We start from the raw sequence: 13,667 nt of genomic DNA, 5'->3' as shown, positions 1-13,667 counted from the left end.
TTCTTTTTTTCTTTTGTTGTTGTTGTTGCTTGATCGTATCTTTGATAGTATCTACATTTTTTTTTTGTGTTAAAATTTTAATTTACCTTTCTGGATGGGGATTGAGCATTTTAGCCAGAGTCCTTCCTCTTGATTAGTTTCTTTAGGTGTACAGATTTTAGTAGGTTTATCCTATATTATATATTTATATGAGTGAGTATATACTGTGTGCATCTTTCTGCTTCTGGTATAGCTCACTCAGGATATCTTTTCCAGTTCCCACCATTTACCTGCAAATTTCATGATTTCCTTGTTTTTTTATTGCTGAGTAATATTCCATTGTGTAGATGTACCACAATTTCTGTATCCATTCCTCAGTTGAGGGGCATCTGGGTTGTTTCTAGCTTCTGGCTATTAGAAATAAAGCTGCTATGAACATGGTTGTGCAAATTTCCTTATTGTGTACTTGAGCCTCTTTTGGACACATGCCTAGAAGTGGTATAGCTGGATCTTGGGGAAGCGTTATTCCTAATTGTCTGAGAAAGCACCAGATTGATTTCCAGAGAGGTTGTACAACTTTACATTCCCACCAGCAGTGGAGGAGGATTCTCCTTTCTCCACAACCTCTTTAGTATGTGTTGTCAGTTGAGTTTTTCATCTTAGCCATTCTGATGGGCATAAGGTGAAATCTCAGGGTCGTTTTGATTTGCATTTCCCTGTTGACTAAGAAGGAGAAAACGGAATAAGTCAGAAGCCTGCCACAAAGGGCCTCTGAAAGGCTCTGCCCTGCAGACTATCAAAGCAGATGCTGAGACTTATGGTCAAACTTTGGGCAGAGTGCAGGGAATCTAATGAAAAAGTGGGAAATAGTAAGCTCTGGAGAGGACAGAAGCTCCACAAGGAGAGCAACAGAACCAAAAAATCTGGGCACAGGGATCTTTTCTGAGATGGATATTCCAACCAAGTACCATGCATGGAGATAACCTAGAACCCCTGCACATGGCATGGCAGTCCAGTATCCAGGTGGGTTCCATAGTAATGGGAACAGGGACTGTCTCTGACATGAACTGATTGGCCTGCTCTTTGTTCAACTCCCCCTGAGGGGGGAGCAGCCTTACCAGGCCACAGAGGGAGACAATGCAGCCACTCCTGATAAGACCTAATAGGCTAGGATCAGAAGGAAAGAAAAGAAGTCCTTTCCTATCAATGGACTTGGGGAGGGGCATGAGTGGAGAAGGGGGAGAAAGGAGGGATTGGGATGGGAGGAGGGAGGGAGCTACAGGGGGGATACAAAGTAATAAAGTGTACTTAATAAAAAATTAAAAAAGAAAAAAATTAATTTTCTGTATTTATATTTTTGGTTTCAAAATATCAATTTTCTTACTGAAATTTTCTCCTGTTGCTCAGATTTTTCATCAGTATTGCCAATTTTTGCATTCATTTTGTTGGACTGCTCAAACTTTGTCTGCTGACTTTCCACTCCAGAGCCACTGAACTAATCTGCTTGTCTGAATTCTTTCTTGATATCACTTACTATTATTATTAGTATTAATTATTATTATATTTTATTGATTATTTGGGAATCTCGTATCATGCACCTAGATATCACTCATCTCCCAGTCTTCCTATTCTTCTCACGTCCTCCCTCCTCCCCTGTGATTCCACCCACCAAAAAAACACAAAATAAAATAACAATTTCGTGTGGTCCATATACTCACCAGAGCATGGTCACATTCCTAGTGGTCAGACCCCTCAAGGATGATGAGTCTTTCTCTGCCTGCATCTGCCCTAGAAGCGATCTTCTGAGAGCTGGGTAGTAGGTGGAGCAGGGCCGAGCCAGTTTTCCCATGAGAGGTGGGGCTGGATCTCCTATGCCCGAAGTTAACATGGTTTCAGGCAACAGCCTGGACCCCACGCATCAGCATGCGCTTTGGTGACAACACCTGCCACAGACATCAACGTGGCCCTAGGCTATATCAGGACCATTGACCCACTCATGGCCTCAGCGGCTCCAGGGCACCATGAATCTCAGGTGATTACATGTAATTACATATGCCACTCACATCAGCATGGCTCCCTGAGGCTGCAAACCCCGAAGCCGCAAACCCCGAGGCCGCCATGGAGGCATCAGGCATTGGCACAAACTGCGTGCATCCGCAGGGATCTCAGGTTTCATTGTGGTCCGGGGCAGCAGTGTAGACCACCAGCATGACCTATGGTGGTATCGTGGACCATGGTGGACCACAGTGGTCCTTCGTGGAGGTCCAGTCTAGAAAGTGAGCTTTCCTAATCTCGGCGCTTTATTGTTGCCCAGAGACAAGGACCCTGAGGCCAGGCAGCATGTTGGAGGGGTGGGGTGGGGTGGGGTGGGGTGGGGGAGAGGCTGAGTCTGTCTGCATAAGTTCTGGGCTGTTGTGCTCCTTCACACCGACCCTAGTGGGCAAGGACAGCATGTCGTTCATCAGCCCTCTCTCACCTGTCAATGCCATCATGTCTCCAGTTCCACCTTTCTCCCTTGCACACACACCGCTCTGTTTTTCTGTCTTTCCCATGTCTCCATTACATTATGGGTTCGTGGTAGTGGTAGTGGTACCCGTCCGTTCTGGGCTACAGTCACAGTTCCGTGCGTTCACATGTGCTGCTGCCGTCTGTGTCCAGAAGGCATTGCTTCCTTACCGTCATTCATTGCCTGTGGCTCTTGCAGGAACCCCTTCCATAATGACCCCTGAACCTTGGGAGCAGGGGGTACGGCATACATACAGCATTTAGCGCTGAACGTTCTGCATTCTCTTATTCTGTACACCTTGGCCAGTTGTGTGTCTGTGCTTTGATTGCCATCTACTGCAAATAGAAATTTATGTAATAAAGAGTGAAAACCACATTAATTTGTGGGTACAAGTGGTCATTAGGTGTTGGTTTAATACTACATACATTTAGAAGAATAATAGCAAGCGATTCACTCCTAGGGCTTGGGAACTGTCTAGCTCTGGCTTCGTGCCTGCTAATGGTGCCAGGTATTATTTACATCTTGTTGAGCAGGACTTAAATGCAGTCATGAGGTGGTTGGTTACCAGTGTGATGCTCGTGCTGCTCTTGCACAGTGGGCATCTTCTAACAGGTCAGTCACTAATGTAGCTCACAAGGTGTACTGCTGAATAAGATGTTTTTCTTTTGATAATTCATACTTTTAATTCAGAGCAGAAACAGAACACATGCGTTTGGTCATGTGCTCACTGATTGGGAGGGCTGGCTCTCACAGATCCTTCATGTACAGTGTGGCCCCTTTGCATGTTTAGGCTCTGTGAGTTATTGCAAGTCTGGTCCTTCAACTGGACCCCACTCCTACTCATTTCACCCCTAAGCTACTGGGAAAGAACTTGAATAATACAACTTTCCCGCAAATTACAGAATTTACACACAAATCCAACTATTTCACAATGTTAAGACCTGATAACCTATGAGATTTCTCATATTTTCACAAGCTTGAGATAGTGGAGTAACAGACAGCATGTTACCCCTGGGATCACAGTATCTATAGTTGCCATGCCTTCCTGAGAAAACCAGTGAGTTTCTAAATGAATTTCTGGTGAATTGAAATATGAGAAAACCATAGGAACCAGTATGGATTCGAGACATCCTACATTATCATTATACACTCTGAAGTTCTGTAAATGGGTACCTTGGTCTTTTACAGATTCTGTAAAGCTATTTGTTTTCCTTTCCCAACAGAATTACTGTATGACAGCCTTCCCTTCTCCCATTTTCTCCAGGATCCTTTCATCTCCTTTCCTATCCAAATTCACACACCATCCTGGGCTGGCCAACCAGCCAACCAGCTAACCAACCAACCACACCCTTTCTTTCTTTCCTTAGAAAACAGACAGGCATAGAGAAGAATAAACAAAATAAGACAAAACAAAACAACAGAAAAGACAAACTGGGATAGGACAAAATCAATCCACTAGCCAACCAACCAGCCAACTAACCAACCAACAAAACAACCAAGCAGAAGAAAAAGAGACATACATGTTCCCACACACATCAATCCCATAAAAACAACAAAACTGAAAGCTGTAATAGATATACAAAGGAACTGTAAGCTAAAGAAAAGCATGCCCTGTTAAAACACTATGAGACATAGATTTTCCACTGCTTTTAAGAGTGAGACTCTACCGGAAAAAATGAATTTTTCATGTATGAGTGGTTCTGGGTTAGGGATGGGGTCTTAGTCCACTTCTCTCCATGCTGGGATCCCATCTGGCTTAGACCCAGGCTGGTCCTGTGCCAGCTGCCACAGTCTCTCTTAGTTCATGCATCCATTGGCCCTGCTGTGTTTAGAATGGCTTGCTCCTTGGTGTTTTCTATCCCCACTGGCTCTTACAATCTTTCTGTCTTTTCTACTGCAAGGCTCCCCAAGTCTCGAGGGGAGGGATTTGATGATGATATCCCATTTAGGAGTGTTTCAAGATATCTCACTGTGCATTTTCCTACGGTTGTGGATCTCTGTATTTGTTCCAATCTACTGTAGAAGCAAGCTTCTCTGATGATGGCTGAGCAAGATACTGATCTGCAAGTACAGCAGAATGTTGCTAGGAGTCATTTTATTAGCTATGGTTATTAGCAGAATAACCATAGGAGTCATTTTATTAGCAGAACAGTGATCTTTAGATTTCCCCTGGGTCTAGTCTCAGGTTCTAGGCCAACTGAGCAGTGTCAGAAGTGGGTTCCATCTCATGCAGGAAGCCTTAAATCAAATCAGATATTGTTTCCTCTCAGAAGCTTTGTATGATTATTGTACTATTGTACTATTGCAAGGTACATGCAGGCTTTCATTATAGAGTGAAGGGTTTGTGTTCACCTTTCTCCTTTGGTAAGCATGCAGAATACCCTTCTGTACCAAAGACATTAGCATGTAGGAGTGAAAGCTCTGGCTAGGCCCCAGCCTGATTATTCATGTTCAGTGAGTTGTGTAGGTTTTGTCTTCTGAGGGGCTTTACCATCAGTTTGTGGAGAGCAACTGATGGCTTTGGCAATAGCCTAGATTGTTTTGTTATTTCTATGGGGCCCCTGTAGCACAGTCTCCGGCATTGGGAACATCATTTGCTGACAAGAGATGTACAGTTGGGGCTGTTTCCTATTATTTGGTAATTTCATTTAGAATGCCTTCATATATGAATGGATATGTATTTTTGGAAGCTTCTACTGTAGTGGGTTTCCATATGACGCCCCAAATAGCCCATAATTTTAGCCCATAATTTTCATGTTCACTCCCTCACCCCTTTCTCCTCTGACTCCCCATTTGATCCTCCCATTCTAATCCCCACTTTGTTTACCCATAATTATCTATTCTATTTTTCCTTCCTAGAGGAAATCTGTTCTTCCCATTAGTCCCTTACTCTATACCTAACTTCTGTGGATTGCACCTTGCTTATCAATGACTTACATCCCCATACATCCCCATACATACCATATTTGTCTTTCTGGGTCTGGGTTCCCTCACATAAGATTTTTTTTTCTAGCTCCACCAATTTATCTGTGAATTACTATTTTTTTTAAACGGCTGAGTAGTATCCCATTGTGTAAATGCACACATTTCTCTGCTTAGTCACCGGTTGATTGTTCTCTAAGCTGTCTTATATTTCTGGTTATTATGTGTAGAGCAGCATAGAAGGCAGCTGAGAAAATGTCTCTGTAGTAGGATGAAGCATTTTTGGGTATGTATTCAAGAGTGGTATAGCTAGATTTTGAGGTAGATTATTTCCCATCTTTTTGAGGAGCCATCCCATTGATTTTTTCAGTGCCTATAAAAGTTTTTATTCCACTATCAATGGGTTAGTGTTCCCTTTGTCCATATCCTCACCACCAAGAGCTCTCATTTGTCTTATTGATCCTGGCGATTATGATGGGTTTGACATGAAATCCCAAAGTAATTTTGATATGCATTTCCCTGATGACTAAGGATTTTGAACATTTCTTTATGTATACCTCATCCATACACATTTTCACTTTGGAATTTTGTTTAGATTTGTTCCCCAGTTTTTAGTGTTTGGTTTCCTTTGATGCCCAGTTTACTTTTATTTCTTTATATATTTTAGATATTAGCCCTGTATTGGATGTGTAGTTGATAAAAGTATTTTTCCATTCTGTAGGCTGCTGCATTGTTTGAATGATGGTGTCCTTTGTCATCAAGATTTTCAGTTTCATGATGTTCCATTTATTAATTGTTAATCTTAGTGCCTGAGCTGTTGGTGTTCTGTTCAGGCAGTTTTCTCCTGTACCAGTGAATTCAAAGCTTTTTCCCTTTTTCTCTTCGATCAGGTTTAGTGAATCTGTTTTTTTTTTTTTTTCTTTTTGTTTCTAGACATGATTTCTCTGTGTAGCCTTGGCTTTGTAGACCAGGCTAGCCTCAAACTCACAGTGATTGGCTTGCTTCTGCTTTCTCAAATGTATCTGGTTTTATGTTGAGGTCTTTGATCCATTTGGTCCATTGAGTTAAGTTTTGTTCAGGGGGCAAGTATCAATCTATTTGCATCCTTCTACATGTAGTCAAACTACATCCTACTTTGACTAGGTTCATTTATTTGAAGATGATGTATTTTTTTCCCCATATGTATTTCTGGCTTCATTATCAGAAATTAGGTGTCCATAGGTGTGTGGATTTATGTCTGGGTCTTAAGTTCAATTCCATTGATCAACATGTCTGTGTTTGTACCAATACTATACTGTTTCTATTACTATATTTTTATCTATCTATCTATCTATCTATCTATCTCTCTCTCTCTCTCTCTCTCTCTCTCTCTCTCTATCTATCTATCTATCATCTATCTATCTTCTATAATTTATCTATTTTATCTTGCCTTACTATAATAATAAGGAACCCAGTCCTGTGATTAATAAGATTAATATTTATTTGTTGGAAAGTATTCAAGCAAAAGTTTAGTTTATTTACACTAAAACTTTGTGTTTAAAAGAAAACATTTCCTGTTGCCTATTTGTTTGCCTATTGATTAGTTAAAGAAGTTTTGAGAAGTTTGAGAGGACAGTGATGTTTCTCTGGCTGTTGCTGGTGTGTGCTTAAACCTGTGCACATGATAATCTGGAGCTCCCCCACTGAGCTCCACGCTAAGCCAGACACATTTATGCAGAAAGGCCAGCTCTATACCATCAAATGAAAGGATAATTGAAACTTTCTTTCTTTTATTTAGTAGTTAGACATGCAGCTAGGACTATTTCTTACAGTTTATCAGCAGAGGGCAGCAAAGCTTCAGGCAGTCTGCTTTCAGGGCTAAATGAAGCTTTGACCAAGACATTTTTTTTTTCTTTTCTTCTTCTTCTTTTTCTTTTTTTCCTGCCTTCGTTAGGAAAAGTGTTTTCCCTGTTGTTTTCCTCTTAATGGAAGGCTTTGGTAATGACCTATAAGAATTATCCAGTCTTTCCTTATGTGTTGCAGAAAGAAAATCCTTTGTTAATGTATTTCTTTCTTTCTGTAATTTAGAGATCACCAGGACCTGGAAAGTATGAAATTAAAAGTCAGTTTGAGAAGACAAAATGTATGACAGAAAATAAGAAAAACACAGCTTCCACTTTCCTTTCTATATCAGAGGTAATGCTGTACAAACATTTATATATACACAGTATAATAGGCATGGTGTGAATTCAGTAACAAATTCTAAAGAGTTTAAGGAAATTACAAAAAGTAAAATGCCATACAGCAAATTATAAATGGGCGTGGTTGGAGCAAAACACTGCAAAACTGTGGTCAGAGTTTTGTGAAATAAGATTGAGTATCCACAATAATACACAGATGGATATTTGTATTAGGAACATCTATTAAGCATTTTCTATTAATCAAATTTCCATATGTGAACATTCAGTTCAGATGATTATGAGATACCTGTTTATTCTGAATCCTAAAATATACTTTGCTAATGCATATATAGAGTAATGTGTAGCCCAGTGGAAAGAATGTAACCTTTGGAGAAGTGTAGGTTTTCTGTCACACCTACCACAGGACATACATGCACCTTCCTCGGGGACCATCACTAGTAAGGCTGCAATTGGAGCATCTGTTCCATAGCAACCACTTGACATCATTCAAGGAGCATCCCAAGCAAAATCAAATATTTTTAGGATATTTCTAAGCCAAGAAAATTAAGAGACTGGCAAACATGCATATTGCAGCAGCCTCCAGAAAAGGTGGTTGTAAAAATTATCTACTTGTACTATGTGCAGCTCTGATTATTTTATTTAACTGGGGGAAGTTACTAACTTTCAGTTGCCTGTAGATAACTGCTTTGGTTTCAATATATTTAAGATGTCCTCCTTGGAGACAGGTAGGCAGATTAAAGATATATTTCATAGATATAATGAAGATTACATTTTAACGAATTAGGTGTTGTATTGAGGGCCTGGGGAGACCAAGGGGGTGAAGATTAGACTAGTCTTGAGCAGCTTGACAGTACTTAAGGCCCTGCACAAGAGGGATGCAGAAAGAACAGTGTGTGTGTACCTTTGATCTTTAAAAACACAGTTTATAATCAGTACTTTTGAGTTTTTATGCTACTTCCATCCATCTACTATATAGTTCTAATTTTATGTCATTTGGCAGCAATCATTTAAATTATATTTTATAAATGGAAAAGAAAAACAATAATTTTGTTCAAAGGAATGACAATGAAAGAAAGAATAATGGCCGAAGACACGGGGGAGTTACAACCAAACATGATTGCCTTATAGGGGTAGTGTGTTTAGTTGAATTTGAAAAGATATAAGAATTATAGTGATAGATAAAGAAATAGTCCAATTAAGGTAGACTTAGGGACAGAATTTCTGCTATACATATGTTTATGTTTCTGGAAAATGTTCAGGAATGGTCTAGCATGTTCCTGAAATGCAATGATTCCCATTATATTTTCAATATCACTTTACATAGTGATTCTGCTGCAACCGTGGCTCAATTCTGGATGCACTTTAGAATTATTCTCAGGATTGTAAAAACTGATACATCCAGGAGCCAACATGCCCTTTTCCTGTTCCTCTCAGCGATCAGTTTAGTTGGCCTTCATATTTACTTACTTTTTTTTTTTCAAAACAGAAAACATGTGTTCAATACACTGCAATTTTGTATAGGAAGGAAGGGCAAAGGAAAACATACATAACTGTTCGGTTTTAGACACAGAAAGCAGTATTTTTGGAAGGAATGACAAGGAGCTGGGATGGACCCTTGGAATGCTGCAGTGCATCCATATCAAATTCCAAGAGACAATGGTGGTTTCCAGGGGTTCAGCAAGTTGGCTGATGCTATGCTGGTAAAGTGAAGTTAGCCACCCTGTGGGTGAATTAACACACGGAAAAGAGAAAATCTACACTGTGAATCCCTGCCCGTCACAGTGGCAAGCTCACATACAAATGGAAGCAGCAGCAAATGCTTCTTTGAACCTTTTAAAAAAGCATGGTTTCTCTCTTGAAAGTCAGTGTTTCATATTTCAAAAATGGAAAAAAATCAACAAGAACAGAAAGGGTTAAAAATCTTCTAAAACAAAAATACCATTGAATCAAATGAGCAATTATCCCCTTTACCATAATGTAGGGGTAATCACAGTATATGACCACATCAGTATCAGGAGGCAAATAACACAGGATTTCTGGGACTTCCTGGCCAACTAGTTTGGCCAACAGGTTCATGAAAGACCCTGTGTCAAAAACTAAGGTGGAAAGACAATTGAGGAAGATCATTGACTTGATCTCTGCCTCACATGCAGACATTTGTACATGCACACACACACACACACACACACACACACACACAAACTCTCTCACCCATGCACACACACAAATATAACGTAAACCGTATTAGACTATATATGTCTTTGTTAGCAAGGAATATTTACAAGTTAAAAGCATCCATAAAGTGTCATCTGGCACTTAAGAGTTTCCTTTCAGCATTTTTTTTCTTTCTAAGGAAATCAGGCACACTGTACATAACTGTATTGGCATATCAGTGACTTTACCAAAAGCTATGTGAGTATTTTATGTTTCAATGATCAAAAGATCTTAATTTATCTTTATTGCCTTCACTGCATTAAAAAATATAGTGCATCACTCAGAAGTCAGTTTTTAACTGCTGAAATATAGAATCTTACTTCTGTTTTTCACTGGCACATTTTCCTAGAGATTTGTACCAATCAAATCAAGTACCCCAGCTCCTGGCACATATGAAGAAATGCGAACTTCTTTCAAGTTACCAAATAAAAAGTCAGGACTGAATTCATCATTTGGTCAAACTGCTACCCGGTTCAAACAGGACTCCAAGGCACAGGAAATGCCAGGTTTGCTGTTAAACTTTTACTCTGACTATATATCACTTACTATGCTTAACAGGATGGATACATGAGAGAATTCAATTTACAAAGTTCTGTTTGGTGGTATTATTTAAAGTAAAAAAAACATATAAGTACTGACTATGTTGCAGATGAATCAATATACTCAAAGTTTTAGTAAGATAAAGTAACAGAGCCAATTTAATAGAACACACATAGCTTAAGGTACTCATTCAAATATGTCCTACTTCATTAATGGATATCTGCTTACCCAAACAGACTTCTCTTGAAAAACAAAAACAAAAACAAAAACCTAAACTATATGGAAGACACGTGAATATTTATTTCAAGCATTTTACTGTCTTCTTAAAAAAACTTTTAACACCATAGAAAGTTGTTTATATTATTTTGAATGAAAAATATGTGTAACTTTATTCATCCAGATTACCAGTATAGAAAATTCTCTGAGTTGTAGTTTTTTATTGTAAAGAAGGAGTGAAAAATAAATGTGATGACAGGAAAATCAGATGATAGATGATTTTTTTTTTGCATGTTAAATACATTTTACACCAACCTTCTAACATTGTTTAGCTCTGTAATTTGGTCATATATTCTCTTCTGAGGTTTATTTTACATAATAAAATAATTTTAGGTATATAGTTCCATGATCTCAATAAGTGTATTAGTTAGCTGTCATACAAAGAGGCATCTGTGCTGTGTTAAGCAAAGCAGCAATTAGAATTGATATTGAGGTAGACCAGATTCTAGTCCTCTCGGTTAGTTTTATTGCCAGCTTGGCACAACCCTAGACTTAGCTGGGGAGAGGCAGCTCAACTGAGGAATTGCCTCTACCAGATTGGCCTGTGGACATGACTATGAGCCCTTTTTTTCTCGATTGCTACTTGATATAGGTGGGTCCATCCTACAATGGGTGGTACCATTCCTGGGTATGGCATGGGCCCTATAACAGATGTAGCTGAGCAAACCAGGAGAGGCAAGCCAGTAAGCAGTGTTCTTCTGTGGTCTCTGCTTCAGTTCCTGCCCCCAGGCTACTGTTTTAAATTTCTGGTTGGCTTTACTTAATGCTGCTAATCTGTAAGTCAAATCAACCCTCTCCTCCCTGTAGGTTTAGTTGCTCAATGTTTTATCACAGTAAGAAAAACCAAACTAGAGGAGAAAACTGGCACTAAGATTTTGGGGGTATGGGTCTGATAGGCCTGATTGTGATTTTTGGGGGAGGATTTTAGAGCTTTCGGCTAGAAAAAGCTGTTGGATGCTCAGAAGTTAATGTAAGCTTGCAAGACAAGCATGGTGAGGGAGATGGAGAGGTTGGAAGCCTGGCTTGTGAAGTTCCAGAAAGAAGCAAAGAATCTTAAATTATTATTTTTAATTACAGTTTATTCACTTTGTATCCCACCTGTAGCTCCCTCCCTCCTTCCCACCCAAACCTCCCCTCCCTTCCTCTTCTCCACCCATGCCCTCCCCCAAGTCCACTGATAGAGGAGGTCTTCCTCATCTTTCTTCAGATCCCACTCTATCAGGTCTCATCAAGAGTGGCTGCATTGTCTTCCTCTGTGTCCTGGTAAGGCTGCTTCTCCCTCAGGGGGAGGTGATCAAAGAGCAGGCCAATCAGTTCATGTCAGAGACAGTGCCTGTTTCCATTACTATGGAACCCACTTGGAGACTGAGCTGCCATGGGCTACATCTGTGCAGGGGTTCTAGGTTATCTCCATGAATGGTCCTTGGTTGGGGTATCAGTCTCAGGAAAGACCCCTGTGCCCAGATTTTTTGGTTCTGTTGCTCTCCTTGTGGAATTCTTGTTCTCTCCAGATCTTTCTATCTCCCCCTTCTTTCATAAGATTCCCTGCACTCTGCCAAATGTTTGGCTACAGGTCTCAGCATCTGCTTTGATACCCTTCAGGGCAGAGCCTTTCAGAGGCCCTCTGTGGTGGCTCCTGTCCTGTTCCCTGTTTACTCCTTCTGATGTCATCCTCTTGGCCTTTCTGGATGAGGACTGACCATCTTACCCAGAGTCCTCCTTGATTAGTTTCTTTAAATGTACAGATTTTAGTATGGTTATTATATATTAAGACTAGTTGTATGAAATTTTGGATTAAGAATATCTAGAAGTGCAATGTTTGCTCTACTGGGACAACTAGTCCCGGTTAGCAGTGGCTGAAGAATCAGTTGTGACTAATGATATACCAGCATCAGTGAGGTGATATATTCTGAGAAGTATTCTCTCATGGTCATCACATAGACAAGGTAGTCTAGAGGGAGTCAAGTCTGCATCTCAGGCTAGTTGCTGAACTTGGCAATGGAAGAGTCTCCTATATGCTATTGGTTTTGAAAGCATAAAGGGGATCTTAGAAAGTAGAATCCCAGCAGAGAAGCCAGGGGACCATTGACACAGGTGTGGCCTCAGTTATAGTGGAGACTGCAGGATTGATAGTGTCGTGGAGAGAAGCGAATCTTAGCACCTTAAAGCCGGGTTTGAATCCATGAAGAGAGCCCAGATGAGGCAGCTCCTGTTGCAGTGGGGACCTCACCATACTGGAGATGCCAGGAGTGTGGGGTAACCATCAAGTCAGTGGAAGGTGCACAGTGGAGCCGGTGTAAGTTTACAAGACCAGCTTTGTGTGTGTGAGTAGCAGGGCAGGAGAGGTGGAGCTGCTCAAACCCTCTGCATCCCAGAAGACTGTAAACATCTGATGACAGACACGGAACTGTTTACATTCGTTTCAATATGATTGTTCCTATGCCCTGGTTGCCTTTGGCTAGTGTTTTTATTTATTACTGCAACAGAAACCAAACTAGAACACAGGTAAAGATTAAGTATGTCTCATTAGGTAGGGATTGGGGGAGCTTTAGTGAAGGCAAGAGGAGAACGGTTAGATAACTTAGGCTGTGAAAAATCGCTATAAAAGCAATAATTTCCTTTGGTAGCTTTGCTTATAAGTCCAGGAAACTGTCCCCGGGGAAGAATGTGGCTACTACAGTTCTCAGTATTCTCTTTCTCAGCACATTGGAGATTTCTTTTGTCAGTGATTCCCTGGAGTGGTCACTGTAGCTCAGTATGGTATATGGCTTACAAACAGTGTCAAACTGACAGCTTTCTTTTATTCTGGCAAGTGTTGGTATTATCAATTTTTTTTAACAGTCCTGTCTTTCTTTAAAATTTCTCACATATGTCTTTGATATTAATGTCCACCTCCGTTCCTGTCCTCCAGGCAGCTGTGCTGAGCCTCTGATTTTTAAATTTTCTAAATTTTAATATAAGTAGAATCATTTAGAAATTTGTCACTGCTTTCTTTGCATGTTTCTGACATTCATATTTACTTGTTAACCTTGTAAACCTTTGATTAGTTT

General features: G+C 40.2%; 1 protein-coding gene across 2 annotated transcripts in view; it reads left to right on the top strand.

Annotated features, from left to right (window-relative positions):
* The window catches only part of Stpg2 (sperm tail PG-rich repeat containing 2), a 575,612-nt gene that overhangs the window by 99,178 nt on the left and 462,767 nt on the right, over positions 1–13,667 (top strand). For both annotated transcript variants that reach the window (XM_060392630.1, XM_060392631.1), the window contains 2 exons: positions 7,475–7,582; positions 10,151–10,307. In XM_060392630.1, coding sequence (XP_060248613.1) covers positions 7,475–7,582; positions 10,151–10,307 — 265 coding nt within the window. The remainder of the gene's footprint in view (positions 1–7,474; positions 7,583–10,150; positions 10,308–13,667) is intronic.

This window comes from Meriones unguiculatus, chromosome 10 (genome assembly GCF_030254825.1).
Source record: "Meriones unguiculatus strain TT.TT164.6M chromosome 10, Bangor_MerUng_6.1, whole genome shotgun sequence".
Lineage (NCBI taxonomy): Eukaryota > Metazoa > Chordata > Mammalia > Rodentia > Muridae > Meriones > Meriones unguiculatus.
This window is presented reverse-complemented; position numbering and strand designations above follow the sequence as displayed.